The sequence below is a fragment of the Nannobrachium achirus genome (assembly GCF_963921795.1).
Source record: "Nannobrachium achirus genome assembly, chromosome: 16".
In the NCBI taxonomy this organism is placed as follows: Eukaryota; Metazoa; Chordata; class Actinopteri; order Myctophiformes; family Myctophidae; genus Nannobrachium; species Nannobrachium achirus.
The window spans coordinates 37,606,299-37,629,403 of NC_137823.1; the positions used below are offsets into that span (position 1 = coordinate 37,606,299).

Below are 23,105 nucleotides of genomic sequence, written 5' to 3' on the forward strand. Positions count from 1 at the left end.
GCACATGCCCATAAAATGACACACACTGTACACATGCACACACATACACACTCCTGATCTGCACGCTCAGCATTTCCACATTGATTTTTATAAGGCCGATGCTAGCCAACGCTTCTGCTGGCCGACGCCTCACTGGTTCCAGATGGCAATGCCATGAGCAGTGCACACGGAGCAGGAAGTGCACTTTTACAGTAGTGTTCAGGCAAGGTCTACAAAAGCCAGACCCCTCGGACACTCTGGGTAATGGGAAGGATTAGCTCATGGCCTGAAGTCATCGGGATGATAGAAAGCAAGACAAAGCTGAAAGTTCAACACATGCTATATGTTTTAACCTGGTAAAAGAAGAATTACCCTGACGTGAAATAGAAGCATTTTATTGCCACTGGGTTTTGTTTTACTCTCAAGTCTGTTTCTCAGGTAGATCATGTGACTAACTTAAGGGAGACTAAATGCTTCAATTAATGTTTTTTATTTATTTTTTCATTGCACAAGACAATGTGGAACTATTTTTAATCTGATTGCCGTGTACCTGGTGGCACCTACCGTATACCACTTTAACCTGATATACTTAGTCGTACAACGAATAGCACAAAGTTACAGTAAATATAGTTGATGTACAAGCTCACAACACATCACATTGCAACGTGTTGTGAGCTTATAGATCTGCTATTTCCTCTCTCTTTCTTGTTTAACCGTCACCTGTTACATGCCCAAAATAGGCGACGCCAGGATGAAATCGGTTAAATCACGCCAGAATCCTTAGTGTCATAGTCCAACGTATAAGCATGATCCAGCATATAAACAATGTAACAAACATTACTTTCATCACAACAGGTCACACGGTGCGCGAATGCGTTCAGTCAGACGACAGGAAGATCAGTCCTAGGCATCCAATTTTTACTCACAAAAAAAAGAGGACGACACACCTCCTGCACACCTACTCTACTGCTCTGCCGTCTGACTGCGTGTCATTTTCCATCGAACCTACTTTGATTCCAACATTTGTTTGCTTTTTCGGACGTGTTTATAACTCAGTGTGCATGAAGAGCTTTACGAGTTCACCAGGTGTTCACACAGAACCTCCCGACAAGATCTGACTCGTTTGGTCTTTCTCTCCTGGTGTCCGTCTTGACATTCCCCTTGACATTCTGACCTGACTGCGCTCCCTCATCATATGCTCCCCTCTCATCCTCTCTTCTCTCTCTCTCTCTCTCTCCCTCCCCCACCTTCATCTTCCTCCCACCACCTTTGGTCCTGCTGCTGTGTAGGTGCGTGTCGGTGATGTGGACAACGTGCAGCTCGTCGGGCTGACCCCCAACACGGCATACGCCATCACTTTGTACGCACTGCACGGAGAGGCTGCCAGCGACCCCCAGGAGGGGACAGGAGTCACCTGTACGTAACTGTCCTGTCCCAGCTATACTGTACATAATTGTTTCTCAAGCTTTTTCATGTCAAGGACCCCCAAATTGATGATGTATTTGGCCACGGACCCCCTTCTGGGGACCCTCAGAAAACACAGGATTTTACTTTCATGATTCTTATAGTGGGGGTTCCAAATGGAACCTTACGGGTCTGTAACCAATGAGAGTGTCCAAATGGACCCCTTGCAGGACCAAATGGATAGACCCATGCTGCATCTGCATCTACCCGCATATACATGTATATTGATGCTCGATATACATGAATGAAGGGGGACTTTTAGGCCTGATTTATACTGCGCCGGTCGAGCGCATCAAAAAATAGATCAGCTATTTCCGGTGTGCGACACGACATGCAACCAAGTATAAATCAGGCGTCAGAATGGATAAAAGTGCGTAATGTACGTATTTCCATTTTAAAAGAAACATTGTTTATTTTATTCCTCAGTATTTCCACTGTACAGATGCTTGCCCTGTCAAGAATGTGACTGGTTTATATAAAAGGATCTTAAGATAGCCTCACAACGTGACTAATATTCAACAGTGCGTTTGACATTTGCGCCAGCATTTCGTAACGTTCCATGTCACATTTTTAAATATCTTATATATGGATTTCTTTGAGGGAAACTAAACAGATGCAGTGAAATAATTTCAGCTAATGAGACAGCCCTTTATAACAAACTGACATCAATGTTTCATTTATTTAATGACTTTTGGCTCGCTATGTTAGAGGCTTTTAATAACTTCCTCATGCGACCGTGCAGATATTCAGACCGACGGTTTTTATTATATTGCGTTTTTCATTGGCATTTAGCAGTGTTTTTTTTTAATCAACAGTTTCTTTTCCTTTTTCACCCCAACTTTGATTGATAACTCATAACTCCCTATACTGTATGTACATGGCAGTGACCTACTGTCTGGTCTGGGGAGGCTGTGGACAACCACGCCTCTCCTCTGTCACATGTGACGTCTTCCGACCGGAGAACGACAGCTAATTGTGTTCGTCGGAGCCCACGGCCAAGCCAGGGAGAAATCAAACCCCAATCTCAATGGTGGTGGGCAGGAACTTTAACCCTTTGGTTATTATTAGGTGAACACTCTTATACAGAACAGTTTGCGATTACAATTTTACGACACAATTTACAATCTTCCCCACCAGTGCCTATACCTCCGAGTGGGAAGCTCAGGATCTCGGACGTTACCCACAGCACCATGAAGCTCAACTGGGACGCCGCGCCCGGAGATGTTCGCAAGTACATCATCACCTACAAGCCTGATGAAGGAGAGCTCAAAGAGGTTAGTCGTAACACTTCCTAACACCTTTCACTTTTTTAAGCACAGGTGTATTCTTTTTCAGTGCCAAAAATAGCCTATAATGCGTTGCATGTGCGGCACGTTTTGTGCTTGTACATCGGCTATATCCTGTATGCGGGACCATGGTAAGAGGGACTATAAATTAAGCATTACAATGACACATATTCACCTGCTGGACCCTCTCCACCTTATAGTCCAGTCAATCTGAGGTTTGACCCCAAATAAATTGCAATAGTAATGGTTCAAGGTTTTTTATGATCCTAAGAGTCATCCAAAACACATGTTAAAAATTGTCCAAAATATTCTTAGTGGATCAAGGTAAATTCAGGGGGTTCAAGTTTGGGTCCCTTCACTTACTATACAGGAAAAAAATACCTAAAAAGAATCTTCTTAAATAGCATGTGAGGGGTCATCCAGTCCGGGGATAGATTTTTGTTTTCTATTTTTTTCCCCTCCTCCTTTAAAATTTTTATCCCACAATTTTGTAACCCATTTTTCACCCAGTGCCAATTGCCTATGTAATCCTGGGCTCTGCTCTCCCTCTGCCGCGCCTGGGGAGACAACGGACTGACCTCATGCTTCCTTCTATGCATGAGAAGTCCAAGTTGCTTCTTTTCACCTGACAGTGGAGATTTTCCTGGTTTGGACGTAGCGCGTGGAAGGAATACGTTATTCCAACCAGTTCCTTTCCCCTCCATCAGGCACCCCAGGTTGGCCAGGGGGAGGCATTATTGAGACCAGGATTACTGCATGTTTTTGTGAGGGTGTCAACCCTAGGAGATAGATTTTTATATCTATTTTCTTCTTATTTTTTTTGGCCACAATAAAGCCCGCTAAAAGCATAGTGCAGACTTTATAAGGCTACCATTTTGGGTTGTTTTACTCGGCAACCTTTGGTGATATCTTGTTTGTTCTGGGACGGGTGACAAAGTCAAGACTAAAGAGTTATAACCCTTCTCTAAGTGGAGGGGGAGCTTAGCTTCCTTGGCAGAAGATTATGGGAAAATACGTCTGCTGGCAGCCGAGGGCTGTCTCGAACCGTCATCCTCCAGCCCGTCTAGATCACAGCAGTGTCACTCCATCCTCGTAATATTTCACAGGGATGTCAGTGAAAAAGCCAAACAGTCTGAGACCCAGAGACAGCCGAAGGTGTCTGTGCAGGACACCTGCGAGAAGTCTCCAGAACTTGTCAAGCACAGACCCACTCCCTCCAGGATTGCTTTCTGATGAATTCATGTCTTCCAAAAGGTTAAGCCTGTGCTACTGTGGAGTCATGCAACCTAGAAGAACAAACACGTGACTAAGCTTGGCGCTACAGTATATCATATTTTCTATTTCATCTAAGAAGCTGTGATATATGTGTAGGTCAAGAGACGTTAAAAATGATTTATGCCCGCAGTAGTGTGGGCTTCCTCTTCTGCGTAAGCCAGGAAGTCAGAAGTGATCCTTCACAGAAATACAGTACTTGGGATAGGATCTTCCATGTGTATCGTCCATCGAGAACTGACTTTTTCAGCTTTTTCCTTTTAAAAGTTTTTTCCCCACTCACAAACCTCCTCCTCTAGCACTTTTTGGTGAAAATAGTAGTTTTGTTAACACATGTTAACAGCATACAAATATAGATACAAAATATACTCATGAGGATTGATTAAATCAAATACACATTTAGCTGCAAGTAGTTATTCCTCAATTTTTCAAAGTGTTGATTGTTTCCAAACTCCTATTTTGAGCCCTCCATCTGATCATCTTAATACATAATAGTGCACCAATATATCATATCTACACAGCAAAATCCTGAATATTAAATCAAGTGATCCATTTGTACACTCAAATGAACACTCAGGATTTTGCCGTGGTATTATGTACTGTAGCTATTCATGTTCAACAGTGGTCCTGAATGTCACATGTTTGTTGCAGGTGGAAGTGAACGGTGATATCACCACGCTGGACCTGAGCGGCCTGATCTCTCAGACGGAGTACGACGTGGCCGTCACACCCGTCTATGACGTAGGACCTGGACACCCCATGTTGGGACAGGCCATCACAGGTCTGAATGCCATTGTTATCCCTTCAGTAACTTAACTTCAGTATGTAAAACTAGAGTTGGGGTTCGGAATAGAGAGGGGGGGACCAGATGCAACATTGAGGAACCAGAATTATAATTGGAACCAAATGGACCCTTACAGGTCCATTTGGTTCCGTTTGAACCAAGCCCCCAGACACCAGGGGGAGGCCTGAAGCAAAACATGGTGGCCGTTTGAGGTTGGAGCCAGAAACAGAAACGTGCATCTAGGCTTCTACAGCACGTCCATGAACACAAACGATGACGCAAACCGCGTCACATAGGCCCCACTACGCCACGTTTCAAACCCGGAAGAAGGGGTTGAAATTTGGCTTCATGCGCTGGGTGAGCAACTCAATACAAGTACTTTATGCTCCCAGTCGCTAGTTTAAAGTCTTCTTTCAATTACCAGGATATGCGTTTTGTTAAACTAGTCCTTACCCGTTCAAAGATATGAGCTCTGAAATGATGTGCAGTGTGTGGGTTATGGGATGTGCACTGTGCACACAGTATATGAGGGATGGAAAGTAACTTTAACTGGTGCTTGCATGATAATATGTAGGAGCATCAATGTAAGAAATACCTGTTTCGTTTAATGGCTACAGAGATACTGTGTACCGATCTGCATGATTTTTGGACAAAATCTGTAACAGGGCCAGACAACAGACCCCCCACCCCAACCAATAGAATTGTGGTTTCATTTCCATTTTAGGACAGGGTGTAGAACGATGGCAGAATGCACACGCTTGCCAAATAGGCTTCATTTACTGTCTGTAGAGAATATGGGCCTAAACTGTGTACAGACTGTACACACACTCCCTGGGTGCCACTCCACATGGCCTGTTAGCACCAACTGAAGGTCGATTTTAGCAAAAAGATCTTTTTTACAGTACTCCTACAGATTTTGTCCAAACGTCACCCAAATCCGTACACAGTATCTCTATAGTCATTAAACGAAACTGGTCACATGTATTGCAGTTAGTAATTTAGTTAGAAGCCATTTGTTATACTTTTCATTGGTTTATAAAACCCACAGACAGACTTAAACAATTTCAACCTGGTGTCCCTATTTTGGGCCTTGTCATTTGTCCTTATAAGCTAAAATTATGAAAATAGCTACAAGCTCTCAACACATTGTGATGCATTGTGAGCTGGTTTGCGCAAATTGTGACATTGTCATCATGTCATGCAATGATGTACAGAGCATTCATTTATGAAACAATACAGTATAACAAAGATTAAGTATGAAGATTTCTGCCTGACAATGACAATATACAACCAACAAATCCAGTGCTTGAACAGGATTTCACAGGTTCAAATCCTATTTAACTTCCCATCATTACTCCACCTGACTCAATTACTCCCAAAGTCACAGATGGTTTGTGTTACATAGCACTTTCAGTGGATGAATTACAACAACAAACCCAAAAGTTGTACAGGCAACGGGTTCAAACCCTCCTGGCACACCTCTTTGCTAATGTACAGCAGATCCTGCATAGTAAATGAAGAGTCATGTACAAAGACCATAATGTGATGAGCGTTTTATGAGCGGCGTGACATCACTTCCCTTCCTCAAACAATCAAACGCTAACGTCTTGAAGCCCAGAGGACAAGTTGAGCTTTCATTGCACATGTCATGGACCAATGCATGCACGTGTGCATGTGTGATTTAACGTGCAATCATTTACTATATGGGTGCTCTGTTCATCATTAAACCCAGGTGAACTTGTTTTGAACATTATCACACGCATGCACGCACAAACAAGCACACACATGCGCGCGCGCACACACACACACACACACACACACACACACACACACACACACACACACACACACACACACACACACACACACACACACATACACACGCACACACACGCACACACACGCACACTGCCAGCATGTTGCATTGTGCACTTAAAAGCACTTTTAGATAAATACTCCTCACATGGGAAGCAGCAGGCACTCTGGTTAAACACTCTTAGCTCATCTCTCAAGCCTTCCTCATAATCACCTTACCCCTCCTCCTTCCCGCCACCTCCCTTCTTGTTTTCAAACATGTGAGCAGATGTTGTTCCGGCCCCTAAGAACCTGCGCTTCTCTGAGGTGACCCAGACCTCCTTCCGAGCCACCTGGGAGCACGGGGCCCCAGATGTGGCCCTCTACCGCATTGGTTGGACCAAGAAGGGAGAAAACAATTTCCAATACGTAGGTTGAAATGGTTGCCTTGATTTATGACGCCAGTGGTTTTGTTATACAGTACATGACACAAAAGACTGGAAAGACCAGGTAGAACGAGTGAGGATGATGCGAGATGTGAGCCGGCTTTGAACCGAAGACATTGTGATACACTCTAACATTGCAAACAGGTTGAACTTTATCCACTGATAATGACTAAGTAACAACTAGTAAAGAAGTGCAATAGTCAAAGCCATATTGTCCAGACAATATTTCACTTTGATAAGAATAAAGAAAACTTCTAAGGCGTTTAATAAATCACCAACTGACTATATCCAATTTATGCCTGAGGAAATAGTTCTTTATCAGAACAATGTCAGAATAGAGGATGACTTTATTTTCTCTCTCTCTCTCTCTCTCTCTCTCTCTCTCCTCTGCTGTTTTTCTTTCCTTTTTCTCATGTTCTCTCTGACGCGCTCCAGGCCATTCTAAACCACGATGAAACCAGCCATGTTCTGGAGAACTTGGACCCAGATACTCCCTATGATGTCACTGTCACTGCCATCTACCCTGACGAATCGGAAAGCGAGGACCTGATGGGAACTGAGCGCACCTGTAAGCAAACCACACACCCTTTCCCTCCCCCTACCTTTTCAACTCTGCTTTATTTTGATATCTCATGCAGTGGTTCTCAAACTTTGTAATTTCAAGGACCCACGTGACTGAGAGTGTACAAATGGTCTGAGACTCTCACAGTCACAGACCTGTAAGGATCCATTTGGAACCCCTTGAAGGAACCCTGAGGGCCCCTGGACCCCACTTTGAGAACCACTGTCTTATTGTATTTTTAATATTTCTATATCATATGCATTTTAGTTTAGACTTTATTTAATTTGTATCTATGTATCTTGCTGCTGATCCAGGATGATTGTTGTTCTTGTTTTATTTTGTAACACTATAATGTTGTTAAACACTCTTAAGAACCTCACAACAAACATGCATTTGAAATAACACTGTTTTCCCCCCACTCCCCAACATCTCTTTCTAGTGCTAAAGAGTCCAACTGGTATGTTATTTGAAACGGAGAAGGACGTTATAATAATCATCATATTCATGTCCATGTTTGTGGTTGGAATGGTAATTGTGGACGATAATGAGTGTTAATGGAAGTAGCACACTTGTCTTTGCCCTTCATAACTGCATGTGCATTTGTGTGCCTCTAAATGTGTTCACACCACAGGAAGCTGATATATTCAAAACGATATTAAAAACATGGGGAAAAATGCAGTAGATTAGCCATATTCATTCAAAGTTAGTCAAGTCAGTACTAACAATTGTGGTTTATAGGCCTTGTAAACCTTCCATTCAATGTCATTGAATGTCAGCAACTGTTCATATCAATGTGCTAATTCTAACTTTGGGAAATAGATACAGTGATACACATTTGGCAATCTATAAATCCCGCCACCACAAAATGCTATGGTATACAATATATCGTGTATATCTCGGTAATGATACATTATACTGTATTGGCACTGAAGCAACATTTAGTGAGCTTAAACTACAGTAGCTACAGTGACGAAACCACATCCATTTGTCTTTTCGCTTGGATGAATTTCCCCTTTGTGTCATTCGGCTCACTCTCTACTAGTTTTTCTACTAGTACTAAACTTTAAGCATTAATAGACTCTCTTATCCAGAGCGACTTACACGTCTAAAACATCGAGGGGCTTGCACAGGGATTTGTTGCTACCGGTGTGAACACACAATCAGAGCAAAATGCTAAAAAGTGTGAATATTGACCAGTAACAGATGGTCTGCCATGGGAATCTCATTGTCGGCCATTTTATATACCATTGCCAACTGTGTTGTTTTGAAACCATTGTCAACTTGTCGCTGTCGACCACTTTGTCTCCATGTCATCTCTGTCAGCCTGTCAGGGCACATTTAATGTTGAAAACATGTCATGTTGTCACGTCATTCATCAGCGTTTTACACCAGTCATTGAATGAATGTTATTGTCGCATGTTTTATTTCTCCCAGAGGGCAAGGGTTCAAGTCATGGATAACCACTTCAATTCACAACAAAGATTTCCATCAGGTGTCAAATAAAATGTAAAGCTCTTGACATTATGAGGTTGTCGTCTCCAAAGTAAAATCTGTAAATCCTTAAAAAATGTTGCCAGAAATAGGGACGCCAAACTTAGAGTGGTTAAGTGGCATTACCTAATCAAATTCTTATGTTCATTGACTCCAACCCTTGCCTGCCAGACGCTTCAGTCTCAATGTTTTGACTCCACTATTCTGTGGAGTGTGGACCTCATCAATATATCATCATCACCATCATTACTCCATCCAGCTTCATGACCTACTGTATGACATCACCCAAGGGATTGTGGGAGTCGAGCTGCTGCTGCCTGGGGCTTCCTGGCCCAACTTTTCATGCCACTAATCCAACACCATTTTCACCATCATCATTATCTTCACCCTCACAACCATCATCATCATCATCATCATCATCATCATCATCATCATCCTCGTCACAGTTTCCACCATGAAGGTGTGCATGTTCTAACTGTGAGTCCTGTGTGTTCCTAGTGGAGATCGGCCCGCCCCAGAATCTGCATGTGTTCAACGCAACCACCACCACCCTGACGGTGAAGTGGGACCATGCCCCGGGTCCTGTCCAGAACTACAAGATCACCTACCAACCTGAGGCTGGAGGGAAGACCCTCTCGGTGAGTATGCTGTTATGTTCAGACCAGGCATTCGCCAAAGGAAGTGCTGAAAATGCTGAAGTTCTCATTAATGGCCTAGAACGTGTGGCTATTTCCCCTCCTGCTGGTTGCAGAAGACCTATTATTATGCTATTTCACGCGATGGGTATTTGACCAGACTTTACACTTTGATTTTATTACCTTAGTAAACATTGTCATAAATACTTTATTGCTGTCGCTAGTTCAGAGCGTTTGTAAATGAACCCACCCTTGCTCTTCCTCCACCCAATAGCATTCGTTTCAGCTTCTGTTACGGAAATCGGAACTCCGAAGATGGAGGATTTGAATTAATTATTAATTAATTAATTTATAATTGCATTACATGACATGAACCACGTTGTGGTTTGATTCAATTCAGATTTCTAAAGATGTCTCTCGGTCTGGACAGTAGTACACTGAAGCATGATTTAGTTCATCGTTTTGACATTGCCGCTTGCTGCAAACATCCAATCTTCAATCTCACGCGTGCCACGCTGTGAACTCGTAAATCTCCTATTTCTGGTGGGCTAAAACCGTAAATTAAGATTAAGCATCACTTGTGCATAATATGTTGTTACGTTGTTACCAGAGCAACCAATTCAGATTGGTCGACGATGTTTGAATTCACAAATCTGATCTTGTTACTTGCAAATAACAGTGTGTACAGGTTGGTCCACTTTAGATCACGTTAAAGGACAACTTTAGTTTTTTACAACAAGGGTTCATATTTTAGATTGTAATTAAAGAATATAAAAGATGAGTATTAAAATCATTTGATTTACTTCTTTCTATTGTTTTAGAGATTCTTATTTCAGTGGTTGGGGGCATGCGTACAAGTGGCTAAATATGTCATTTTACACAGATAAGCCCATTCCCAAGATACAACGCAACCTTTCATGGTTGGATGTGACTTATGGGGCTAGAAGTGTTACTGAAAATAGCAATAAAGAAACTGCTTGCTTATTGTGTCTAAAAAGACATATTTAGCCACATGTACGCATGCCCCCATGCGTACGCATGCCCCACATTTTAGCACGGTAAACGTGATAAAACAATAGAACGAAGCAAATGAAAACATTTTTTTTTTTGATCAAGGTCTTTTTATTATCATTTTTTCTTTATGCAAACAAACATGAAAATACAAATACAAATCCCCACCCACCCACCCCACAGACCTGTAACAAGAAAAGAAAAACACATGACAAAGACAAGGAAAAGAAAAGAAAAGAAAAGTAAAACAAAACTAAACTAAAATAGATATAATTGCACTATGTTGCGGTTACAATTTCTGCCTTCATGCTCTCTATGAATGACATGAAAGGTTGCCAGGCTATGTCAAATTTTTCAATTGATCCCCGAAGGGAATATCTAATTCTCTCTAACTTAATGAACTGCATAACTTCTCTTATCCAATGTGAGTAAGTGGGAGGAAGCGGGTCTTTCCATTTAAAAAGTATCAGCCTTCTGGCCAACAATGTACAGAAGGCCAAGACGTTACCCTTGACATTATTTATTGACACCTCCGGTGGCATAGTACCAAATATTGCAATATAGGGAGAGTAGTCAAGTGGTTGTCCAATAACTTTAGATAATGTATCAATCACAGACTTCCAAAAGTCGTACAGTGTTGGACAAGTCCAAAACATATGGAGTAGATCTGCAGGAGCCTGCTTACATCTATCACATAGTGGATCGATATTGGGTTTAAATTTGGACAATCTAGCTTTGCACCAGTGGAGTCTATGGACAACTTTAAATTGTATGACAGCGTGACGCTGACAGATGGATGAAGAATGAATCCTACGTATAATTTTTTGCCAATTTTCCTCTGGGATTTCTTCTCCTAAATCTTCCTCCCACTTAATCTTGAGATTATCTAGAGATGCTGAGTCATGCAGATTAAGAAATTCGTATATTCTCCCTATGATCCGCCTGAGGTCAGCTCCTTGGCTAAAGATAGTGTCCAACAAGGACGCAGAGGGCCTCTGAGGGAACCCTGGGAGCTGTGATTTAACAAAGTCCCGAACTTGAAGATATCTATAAAAATGTGACCTAGGAATACCGTATTTGCTCACCAGTTGTTCAAAGGATGCAAACACATTATCCACATAGAGATCATGTAGAGATGAAATCCCACCCCTACGCCAGCCATCAAACGCTCCGTCTAACATTGAGGGAATAAACATATGGTTTCTGACAATTGGAGCATAGAGACACAAGTCGTTCAATGCAAATGACCGTCTAAACTGGTTCCATATTTTTACTGACTGTATAACAATGGGGTTATTACTGTAAAATGAAGTAGGCTTTTGAGGTGGGAGTTTGGAGCATAATAGTGCTGGCAGAGAAGTGGGAGCACAAAATGAACCCTCTAAAGTCAACCACTCCGGGACATCAGGCCCATCTACAGCCTTCATCCAGTACATTAGTGCCCTAATGTTGGCTGACCAATAATAAAAGATAAAATTTGGGAGTGCCATGCCACCCTGTGGGCGAGGTTTTTCAAGTATAGCTTTTCGAATACGTGGACTTTTATTGTTCCAGATGAAGGCAGAGATAAGAGAGTCCAAAGTTTTGAAAAAAAACTTAGTTAAAAAAATTGGAATGCTTTGAAACAAGTATAGGAACTTAGGTAGCACACTCATCTTTATTGTATTAATCCTTCCGCCCAAGGAAAGGGGCAACTGATCCCATCTTTTGATGTCCTCTTTCAGATTATTCATCAGAGGCAGAAAATTGGCCTTATAAAGATCTTTATGATTACGTGTTATCCATACGCCTAAATATTTGAACTTTTCTGTGCTGACTTTAAAGGGAACTGATTCAAAGGGGAGATTTTGTGCAGCTACATTAACCGGCATCAATTCACTTTTATCAAGATTAGTTTTATAGCCGGATATATTACCAAATCTATCTAATAGTTCCAACACATTGGGAATGCTGAGCAGAGGGTCCGATATGTATAACAATAGGTCGTCCGCATAAAAGGACAGTTTATGTTCCCGCCCTCCACGATCAATACCCTTAATACCATTATCCTGTCTTAGGGCTATCGCTAGGGGTTCTGCGGCGACGGCGAATAGTAGGGGTGAAATAGGGCAACCTTGGCGTGTCCCACGATGTAGTCTGAAAGAGGTCGACATATTGTTGTTTGTGCGCACAGCCGCCACAGGGGAGGAGTATAGAGTTTTAATGTAGGAGATAAATTTAGGGCCAAACCCGAACTTTTCAAGGGTATAGAAGAGATAGTCCCATTGAATCCTATCGAACGCTTTCTGAGAGTCAAGCGACAGTATAACCTCTGGAATGTCGGGTGAGGGGGGGCTATAGAGAATATTAAAAAGGCGTCTAATATTGAAAAAGGAATATCTGTTCTTAATAAAGCCAGTTTGCTGACTTGAAATAATCGACGGGAGACAATCCTCAAGGCGGAAAGCTAGACATTTTGCGAGGATTTTAGCATCAGTGTTCAGTAGTGAGATCGGTCTATACGAGCCACACTGAGACGGATCTTTGTCTTTCTTTAAAATTAGTGAAATCGTTGCTTCCCGCATAGTTGGAGGAAGGGATTGGGCGGATAGTGATTCCTGAAAAACAGATAGGAGCAGTGGAGCTAGTTGTTCAGAGAACGTTTTGAAGAACTCGGACGGGAATCCGTCAGGCCCTGGAGCCTTACTGCTTTGCATACTCCCAATTGAATCAATGATCTCGTCAATCGAAATGTCGTGCTCTAGCCTTGCGGCAGCTCCAGGGTTTACTTTTGGGATTTCAAGATCCTGAAAAAAATTATCTAACGCAGATTCTTCGTCTGGTGGCTCAGAGGTGTAAAGAGAGGAGTAAAAATCGCGGAAGCATGAGTTAATTTCAGTCTGGTCAGTGTGTATTGTTCCTTGTTCATCCCTTACTTCAGATATATACTGATTAGCAGCCTTCTGACGAAGTTGGTGTGCTAGGATTTTTCCTGCCTTTTCCCCATGTTCAAAATACATATGTCTAGATTTCAAAATAAGATTCTCCACTTTATGAGTAGAAAGGAGGTCAAATTCCATTTTAAGTGTCAGGCGTTGTTTAAGCACCTCATCTGAGGGAAACTGGCTATATTGTGTGTCTAACTTCAAAATACTATCAGCCAAGTATTTAAGCCGTTCCCTATCTGCTCTCCTGCGCATAGCTGTGTACGATATAATCTGTCCCCGTAGGTATGCCTTCATCGACTCCCATATAGTCGAGGGGGACATTCCTGGAGTTTGGTTATGATTGAGAAAATTAACAATTTCTGATTTAATTTGATTGACAAAGGATTCCTCGGAGAGGAGGAGGGTGTTAAGCCTCCATTGGCGATAATTAGGAACACCACCGGGAATACACAGTTTCATTGTTAAGGGACTATGATCTGAAATAACTCTAGCCTGATACTCGCACTCACTCACCATAGAAAGAAGCTCCCTATCAATAAACAGATAGTCAATTCTGCTGAGTGTCCCATGTACTGGGCTATAAAAGGAGTATGTTCTAGAGGTAGGGTTACGGAATCGCCACACATCTGACATACCGTATGTATTGAGAAAGAGTTTAATTGATTGGGCCGATTTTGACAGTGTCGTAGTCTTAGGGGAGCTGCGATCTAAGGTTTGAGATAAGACACAGTTCGCATCTGCACCTATGATGAGGTAGTGTGTATCCAAATTTGGGAGTCGGGAAAAGAAATTAACAAAAAATGCTTCGTCATCGAAGTTTGGAGCATAAATAGCAGCCAAAATTATCGAAAAATCGTACAATTTACCCACTACAATAACATATCGCCCCTTAGAGTCAGATTCAACGCTTGACATCACAAATGGAGTGTTCTTATTAATTAGAATAGCTACCCCCCTCGCCTTGGAGTCAAAATTGGAGTGATACGCTTGTCCTATCCACCCTCCCTTCAGCCTGGATTGGTCAATGGTACGGAGATGGGTTTCCTGAAGGAAGGCAATATCAATATTCAGATGTTTAAGATGAGTGAGCACCTTTTTTCGTTTCACAACATTGTTCAAAGCTTTAACATTCCAGCTTACAAAATTAACCTGGCAACCGGTAGTACCCTTTGGTCTATTTACATCTCCCATAGAGTTTTAGTAATATAATGTAATTTGTAAGAAATATAATGGAGATATAAATACATATTGGAAAGTAACAATGAAAGATAGCATAGTAAGACATTGATGCAACCTGGCATAGTGCGAATAACCACATAAGGAACATAAAAACACAGAAATATACAAACATATAATGAAATGCGAATCTGTACAGGTCTATAAAAACCCCAGCACTTGTCACCTGAAAAGACATGGTGACTGCTATATCCCTTGCAAAAAGGCCAACACATGGTGTTGGTAGTGAGGGTCGATGGGTTGTCCAGGAAGCCAGACCCCACCAGACCTCTACTCAAGTGAAAAACTATATATATATACAGAATGTACATATGTACACTCCGTATACTACATGATCGGTGAAACAAATAAGGACTGTCCAAGTGCAGATAAAAGAGAAGTAAAAATAAGAATGAAATAATAATAATGATAACAAATATATTTTTAAACCTAGCATATGAACCCAAATAGATAGTTTCATCCATTTAGGGGAAGAGGGAATAAATGACTCTAATGGTAGAGCAATCAAAGTTAAATAATACAAATAAAACATTTAAAAGAAAAGGTAATGTGCCCACACACACACACACACACACACACACACACACACACACACACACACACACACACACACACACACACACACACACACACACACACACACACACACACACACACACACACACACACACACACACACACAAGCTGCCTTAATTTAAAAAAATATATATATATATATGTATTCATTCTTGACAAATGCTGCCCTCTAGCTGGACAAGTAGTAAGTGCCTCCATGGGAGGAAAAGGGAATAACAGCACAGGGCAGTAAGGTCTATATACATAATATACACATTTACTCCCACACACGCACGCACGCACGCACACACACATCCACAAATACACACACTGCCCCTTTTTTTAGATGAGGAAGAGAGAAAAAAAAATGGGAGGGGAGATATGCTAGACAAATTAAATACTGCCCTTTACCTGAACTATTGCGTACAACCTTACACTGGAACAAACAAAAAAATATATATATATTAGGCACAACTAGGCCTTAAACCAGTTAAAGAAATCAAATAAATCCTTCAACAGTTGCTGCATATTAATAAATGAAAACTTAAGAGATGGTAGTGAAACACAAAAAAAAAGATACACATTTAACAGGAACGGGCACATTCAATCCCCCAATCTTTCCCAGACATTAACAGTCTAGCTAAACTGTATTGAAATTATTGTTAACTAATCACCCATCAAAAAAGTAACAAAATAAATGCAGAAATGAACAAGAAATGAAATAACTAAATTGCCTATACATCACCATAAGTAGTTTAAAAGAAAAGAGAAAAAAAAATGTTAAGCCAATAAGGCAAGTAGACAAATAGTATATAAGGCAAACATAAGCATATCGATGTTCAGTTTGGGAAGAAGGCATTATTTCACACTGGTTCCAACAGTAGTGTCCATATTATGAGGAAAGAGAAAAAAAAATGTATGCCTTTACTGTCAGTAAATGAATGATCGGGGAGGTTAACAGTTTACTATCAGTCCGAGGAGAAAGAGAGAGAAAAGTGTCCTTTACCTGAAATCAAAAATGATTATGGTGTATTCATGGAGGATGGAAAAAAAAGGATATAGTGAACCGCATCATTGGTCGTCAGTACTCTCCGCTGCTGTGGGGCTGCCCTCCGCCACTACGGCGCCGCTCCTCGCAGTCGCGGTGATGTTGTTTTTCACGTAGGCCATCGCTGTCTCAGGCGTCTTGAATTCGTTGGTGGTCCCTCCGCTGGGTGTAATGAGGAAGCGGCCGGGGAAAACATAGCCGTAGCGAACGTCAGCTCGGTCCTTCAGGAGTAGCCTTACAGAATTGAAACTTGCGCAGTGCTTGGCGTCCCTCTTTGTCCGGTCCGGGAAAATACTAACCCGATTACCCTTGTAATCGTATGGGCCATGTTCTCGTGCCTTACGTAACGCCTCAACGCAGTCCTGGTCATAGTGTAGTTTGGCTACAATTATTCGCGGCCTTCCATCTCTGCTTGGGGCCGAGCCCCAATGCGAACGGTCGACCAGGAAATCCTTCTTGTCGTTTATGACGGTCTTGAGAAATTCAGAAACGGCTGCTGGAGAACACGAGCTGCCATGCCCTGTTATGCGTATGTTGGAGCGTCTCATTCTCGATTGCATGTCGTTGTGTTGCTCCTGTAGTTCTTCCAGCTCCGCTTTACAATTCCTGATGTCGTTTTGAAGTTGAGCTACTGTATCCGACCATTCCGACAGGCCTTGCTCCACCTCTCCAACGGATGCCTTCACGGTGTCCAACTCGGAGCGAACAGCCGCTGTATTATTCACAATTTCGGATTTAACATCCTGTAACTCTTTTCTAAGAGAGCCGAATTCGTCAGCAAAGGCCCTGTGTATTTCTTCTTTCAGTAGAGAGGAAATGTCCGCTCTAATCTCCGATAGGATCTCTGCCTTTAGCGTAGCAGCCGCGGTGTCCATTGTCAACTCACCCCCAGGCACGGGCTCGCATTCACGGCTCTCGGATGTACTCGGCTTCGCGGAGTGTTTGGGCCCGGGCCTGGGAGCAGTGGGAGGTGCATCCACGAAGCTATATTTGCGGAGATTCAGTTTGTTGGCCATGAGTGTCCCAGTTTAAGGCTCAAAATTGCCTTCAGGTAGTTTTAGGTAACGTTAGATGTTGTTTTTGCACCGATAAAAGAAACAATGCACCTCAAAATAATACTTTTTAACAGAGGTCTGGTGAGAGCTTTTCCAAACGCGTCCTTACAGCATGCTGGCTCAACAGCGCCCCCAAATGAAAACATTTTAACACTCATCTTTTCTTTTCTCTAATTACAATCTAAAATATGAACCTTTGTTGTAAAAAACCAAAGTTGTCCTTTAAGCCTACCTACATAAGTAATTGCTGATTTGTTTTACTAATATGAAGCCATGTAGAAACATAGCTTCCATGTTAGAGGAAACGGGTTGTGTGCCATTATCAGATGAGCTCCTCCTATCCCCGATGTCTCATTGAATCACAAAATCAACAACATAGTACAGTCAAGTAAGTCTTCTTTTGAGAGTATCTTCCCTTTGCCTACATTACAGTACAACTGTACACTGAGCTATTGTACTCGTGTGCTAGGGGAGCAGTTAACAGTGCTCTTATTTGACCGGGGGACATCCCTAATTTGCTCCAGCCAGCCGGTGTCAAGAAAAGGATGTATTTATATTGTATTAAATGTCAGCAAAAGCCAGGGAGGTCTCCCAAGGTCACAGTATCGTGCTCCCTGCACACGCATTGGAAACAAAGCTTCCATGAAGCCGCCGGTTTGTAATGTGAAATATTCCCACACACTGAGAAACGTGAGGGGACCTCCGCAACAATGACTTCAATAAAACAACTCCAGCCACCCAGTCAGTCAGCCAGTTAGGACAGGACTGGGAGCAGGAACATCCAGATATTCTGTGCTCTTTCACCATAGTTTGGACATGAGAGCTGCCAGCGTCCTCACAAGCCTGTTTGTATACTTATAAGAGATTTTTGGCAGACCAGAACCAGAACATTCCAGCATTATTACCCAATACTGATCAGTGCTACAAACGACTTGGAGCTTACCTTGAGGGAAGCTGATGCTCGTATGAGAAGAATCCCACAGGGCTATGATTTCTTTTTATTTTTTATTGTGTCCTTTGAGATGTTATGACAGCATTACCCCAAACAATGTCAGTGACTGAGGCATGATGTCATGAGTGCAAATCTGTTTACTGCGTTTCTCATCCCCCAGCAGAATGTATTACACACAGTATATCACAACACGCTTAGAACATCCCACCCGCACATCTGGTGGCAAGTTGTCTCTTGCTGAATGGTTGTTATATATGATATACGATTATATGAACATAAATCATATATAATGTTTGTGGGAAATTAGTATCTGATTTTGTACAGAACTCGAGCTCTGAAGGCCTTTGCACACTTGCTGCGTTTTTTTCTGCCAAATATCGGAGCGAATTTCGGAGCACGTGAATAAAAAAATCAACCTCACGTTATGTCAATCACGTTTGCACACTGCCGCCCATTTCGTATTTATTTTCGAACCAGGGTTGTTTTTTTCCCCCGATTTTCGCAACTGTCGCCACTGGGTCCCTTGCTCTCTCTCTCCTCTCTCAATTTATTTTTTGTGGAGTTTGGATTTACAAAACACAACGAAACGCAGCAGTGTGCAACCAGATTAACAGGATTGAACCACTTAAGCCCTAGATCTGCTATAATTGGGGTTAGGATACACTACAATAACAAAGATTCCAGCTTTCAGTCCACCAAAAGATTATTATTATATTAACTCATAATATAAATAAATATACATAAATACAAATTCCCCAAACCATTAAGGATCTTTATTGCATTTCATGTTGTCAAATTCAACAACTCATATTTCTTCACATGCCTTCAAGCAGCTTGTTTTCGCCTATGATGAGCATGTTTACTCTATTGTATTCTGTCCTCGCCATGATGATATATTGCAGCATTGCATTCACACAGACACACTTATTCATGAATAAATGGACAGATTGTTCTCTGACGTTGTATTGTGAAAGTGCTGCCCAGTTCAGACGGATGGCATTAGATGAATAATCAGTCTTTTGGGAGTTTCCCTTTTGTTTCTCTAAGATTGGAATGGGGTATGCAGGGGGGATAAGTGATTACTGCTTTAATTAATTTTATAGATCTAAATTTAACATTGATATCGTAATAAGCTAGCAATAGTATTTGTAAATCTGTATTGCCTTTTTCTAAAAGCAGACTTTACAAAGGGCACTAACAAAGGGCATTATATACAGGATATGAACCAAATGTACACTGTCAGAGTTAAGGGGAGACCTTGAAATTTAAAAGTTTGAGAAACACTGGTTTAGAGTTGCTCTTGGCTCTAGGCCGCCTTTGTTGTTGAGGTATTTCCTGCACTGTGGGAGCTGTGGTTGTGGCAGCCCTGACCACAGAAACCATGTACACGTGTCATCCATTCGTCATCTTTCTGTGACGAATGGTCCCCTTGTTCTAGTTGAAACACTGTCAAACAAAGTCACACTCACAAACAAGTCTTGTCGAGACGTCGGACCCACAGATCGCTTTTGCTAGTCTGGCTGATGCCGACCACATGATACATCATCTCAGCTCAGTTTTCAATATTCACTCATCCACTGTGTCTGGATTGGTTCTGACGTTTGAATGTACAATGCAGTAATTTCACTAAAACTATGATGAAAAATGTTCGTCGACTACCTTTTTTCACTGACGAAAACTAAATAAACAACTAAGCTATGTTGACTATAACTGAGACTAAATATATTGACAATTTTGTCAACAAATAAAAACTATACTAAAATGTGGACTAGTGGAGAAGAGATCCAGTAGAACTAAAAGACAAGTCATTTTATGTTTGGTTGCGCTCGGGTGTTGCACTCAATTAAAGTTTGGCGACAAAATCACCTGTACACAGGGACGTGCTGGCCATTGGGAAAAGCGAGACAACTCCCGAACGGCCGGTTCATTCCCGGCCGGTCCAGGCCGGCCATTAGGAAAAATCTTAAAATAAAATGTCGGCCTTCGTTCCATTTTGGGGGCTGGGTGGCCAACAAAGTAAATCGTCACTGTCGGGCAGAAACCTCGTATCTCCAAGTTTTAAATTTATAGCAGCAGCGCTATAGAGAGAGATCTCTCTCTATAGCACGCAATGAGGGCCTCTCCAACTCCTTTTCCCTGTCTGTGCATTTAGTTGACTAAAAAAATACACTTTCATGGACACAGATAGCAGCTTTAATAATTAATAAGTCTGTTTATTTTAATGTTAAGTACGGAAAATAAACTGTTGACGTGACTTGTGTCTGCACCCTTTTCAGTTGAGAATACATTGTTGTTGTGTTATGACATGACTGTTGGCCAGCTGGTTGATTGATAACATGTGACACTATGGTTTCATGAGGCGATTCGTAGCTGATGAAGATTCGTTAGATTGAAAATGGGAACATAATGTCAGGACCCGACATTATCTACGTAACCTGTTGACAAGATCCAAGTAGCCTTCCCACAGACTCTAGATGCGGTCCAGATTCACATTAGCCAGGCTATTGCTTAGCTGCCTTGCCAGAGAAATTTGAAGCTTGTTAATTCTGGCTCATCTTGAAAATAATATTAATATTGACTTTATTGTAGTACAAGAACACAGTAGCAGCGGACAAAGGTAATGACAAGTAGAACCAGACAGATATATCGTCCATGTTTTTAAATCTATAAACCGTATTAAACCTAACTGGCCAACCGTATTTGGCAGTTAAGTTGAAAATGTTTGAATATGGCTTAAGTAGTTTAAGAAACACAGGATAAGCAATAAATACAAATATTCTATCTATCAAAAATGTGTCTTGTGTTCATATGTTTTTGGCTTAAATGTTCTCAAACAGAAACTTTACAATATTAGTCAAAACATTGGTAGTCGGTGGTCTGGGACTCACCAAAATTGGTTATTCTCCATCGGGCTGTACTGACCTGTTTTCTCCTCACAGACCCAAGTGGGAGGGAAGAAGACCAGTGTGATCCTGCAGAAGCTGACCCCTGACACACCCTACCTCATCACCCTGGCATCCGTTTATCCCAACGGAGGAAGCAGGAACATCTCTGGACAAGGAAAGACCAGTAAGAAGATGTTTTGATTTGTTTTTGTTCATCCTTTTAATAAGGTGAAGTGATCTCATCGAGATTAAGAAACATTCCAGCCAGTATCAAATGTCTTCTAACCGCTTTTCTTCATCAACTGAACATTGATTACAGATACAGCCTTTCGGTAATGCTCTCTCTGCATCATACAATTACACAGATTTCAGCCATTTTCAGAACAACTGATTCTTCTATTGATAGCAGCTGAAGAGCTGCTGCTTCCAAAGAGCAGTTGTGTGCCTTGATCACTGGCATCTCACCAACTGTTGTGGGAATGGAGAGTGTTGTTTTCATCCACTTTCCCATTCGCCTCTGCCAATATGGATAGTCAAACCCACCAACCCTCTGGTCAGAAATCCCAGTTCTCTAACCTTGAGACAACGTTGGACCAATCGTGCATTTACGAGTGTGCCTGTGTACAGCCGACTTGTACCTTCTGTGTATTATGGGATTTGAAGTGATCAGTGATCTTGTGAAGCTGGCCAGAAGCCCATTTCTCTGGTGTTTTGCCGTGTTCCATCAGAGCCTCTGGGTGGAGTGAAGAACCTGCAGGTGTTGAACCCCACTATGAGCACGCTCGATGTGAGTTGGGAGCCTGCCGAGGGAAAGGTGAAGGAATACACCGTGCTGTATGTGCCCACCGCTGGAGGAGCTGAGAGCATGGTAGGAATGGTAGGAACACCATCAACTTAACTTGGGACACAAATACTGTGTCTACCGCTCATCCGACTCCGGATAAGTGGTTGAAGATGGATAGATGATGGATGGACAAATACTGTGTACACAGTAAAAAGCTGTACTTTCTCAATGAATGTGGAGAAATGCATAGGGATTCCCAATCCTGAAATCTGAACCTACAGTACGCCCTTGCAGAAGAGAACAACATACTGTACAGCTAGAGTCTTCTCTAATTCACTAGTCTTCAACAATTCATCATAGTCCCTTCGAACAGTTTGGATTTAAATGGATTGCTCAAGGGCGCCTCTGCAGTCCCTTATACGTGTCCTTTGTTGTTACAATAATCAGGAACAAGTGTCAGGGTCCACCACTAACACTGTGCTGCAAGGCCTTCAACCCGACACGCTCTACACGGTCTCACTGGTGCCGGTCTACGACGAGGGAGATGGCAAGAAGATGTCTGAGAATGGAAAGACAAGTAAGACTGGCTCACTCATCAACTCCAAAATGACAAAACCCCAAATGCTGCCTCATTATGAAAGTTCTTCTTCTTTTTGGCTAATTCCCATCGGAGTTGCCATGGCAGATCATCTGTTTTGATCTGCTTCTGTTCTCTGTGTCTTCCACGGTCACTGCAGCCACCTGGCTGCATGTCCTCTCTCACCAAATCCACAAACCTCCTCTTTGGCCTTCCTCTTCTCCTCTTGCCCGGTAGCTCCATCTTCAGTACCCTTCTCCCAATGTACCCCTCATCCCTTGTGTACACATGTCCAAACCATCTCAACCTCGCCTCTCTAGTTTTATCCCCAAATCCTTCTCACTCCTAATGAGACTCGTAAA

The 23,105-nt window shown here is 42.1% G+C and overlaps 1 protein-coding gene across 1 annotated transcript in view; it reads left to right on the top strand.

Annotated features, from left to right (window-relative positions):
- Positions 1–23,105, top strand: part of col12a1b (collagen, type XII, alpha 1b) — a gene marked incomplete at its 5' end in the record, with an annotated part of 169,013 nt that overhangs the window by 57,056 nt on the left and 88,852 nt on the right. Inside the window, 9 exons of the mRNA XM_080745150.1 lie at positions 1,269–1,395; positions 2,581–2,717; positions 4,653–4,782; positions 6,869–7,008; positions 7,461–7,593; positions 9,577–9,716; positions 21,437–21,566; positions 22,111–22,250; positions 22,614–22,743. Of these exons, the coding sequence (XP_080601276.1) occupies positions 1,269–1,395; positions 2,581–2,717; positions 4,653–4,782; positions 6,869–7,008; positions 7,461–7,593; positions 9,577–9,716; positions 21,437–21,566; positions 22,111–22,250; positions 22,614–22,743 (1,207 nt within the window). The remainder of the gene's footprint in view (positions 1–1,268; positions 1,396–2,580; positions 2,718–4,652; positions 4,783–6,868; positions 7,009–7,460; positions 7,594–9,576; positions 9,717–21,436; positions 21,567–22,110; positions 22,251–22,613; positions 22,744–23,105) is intronic.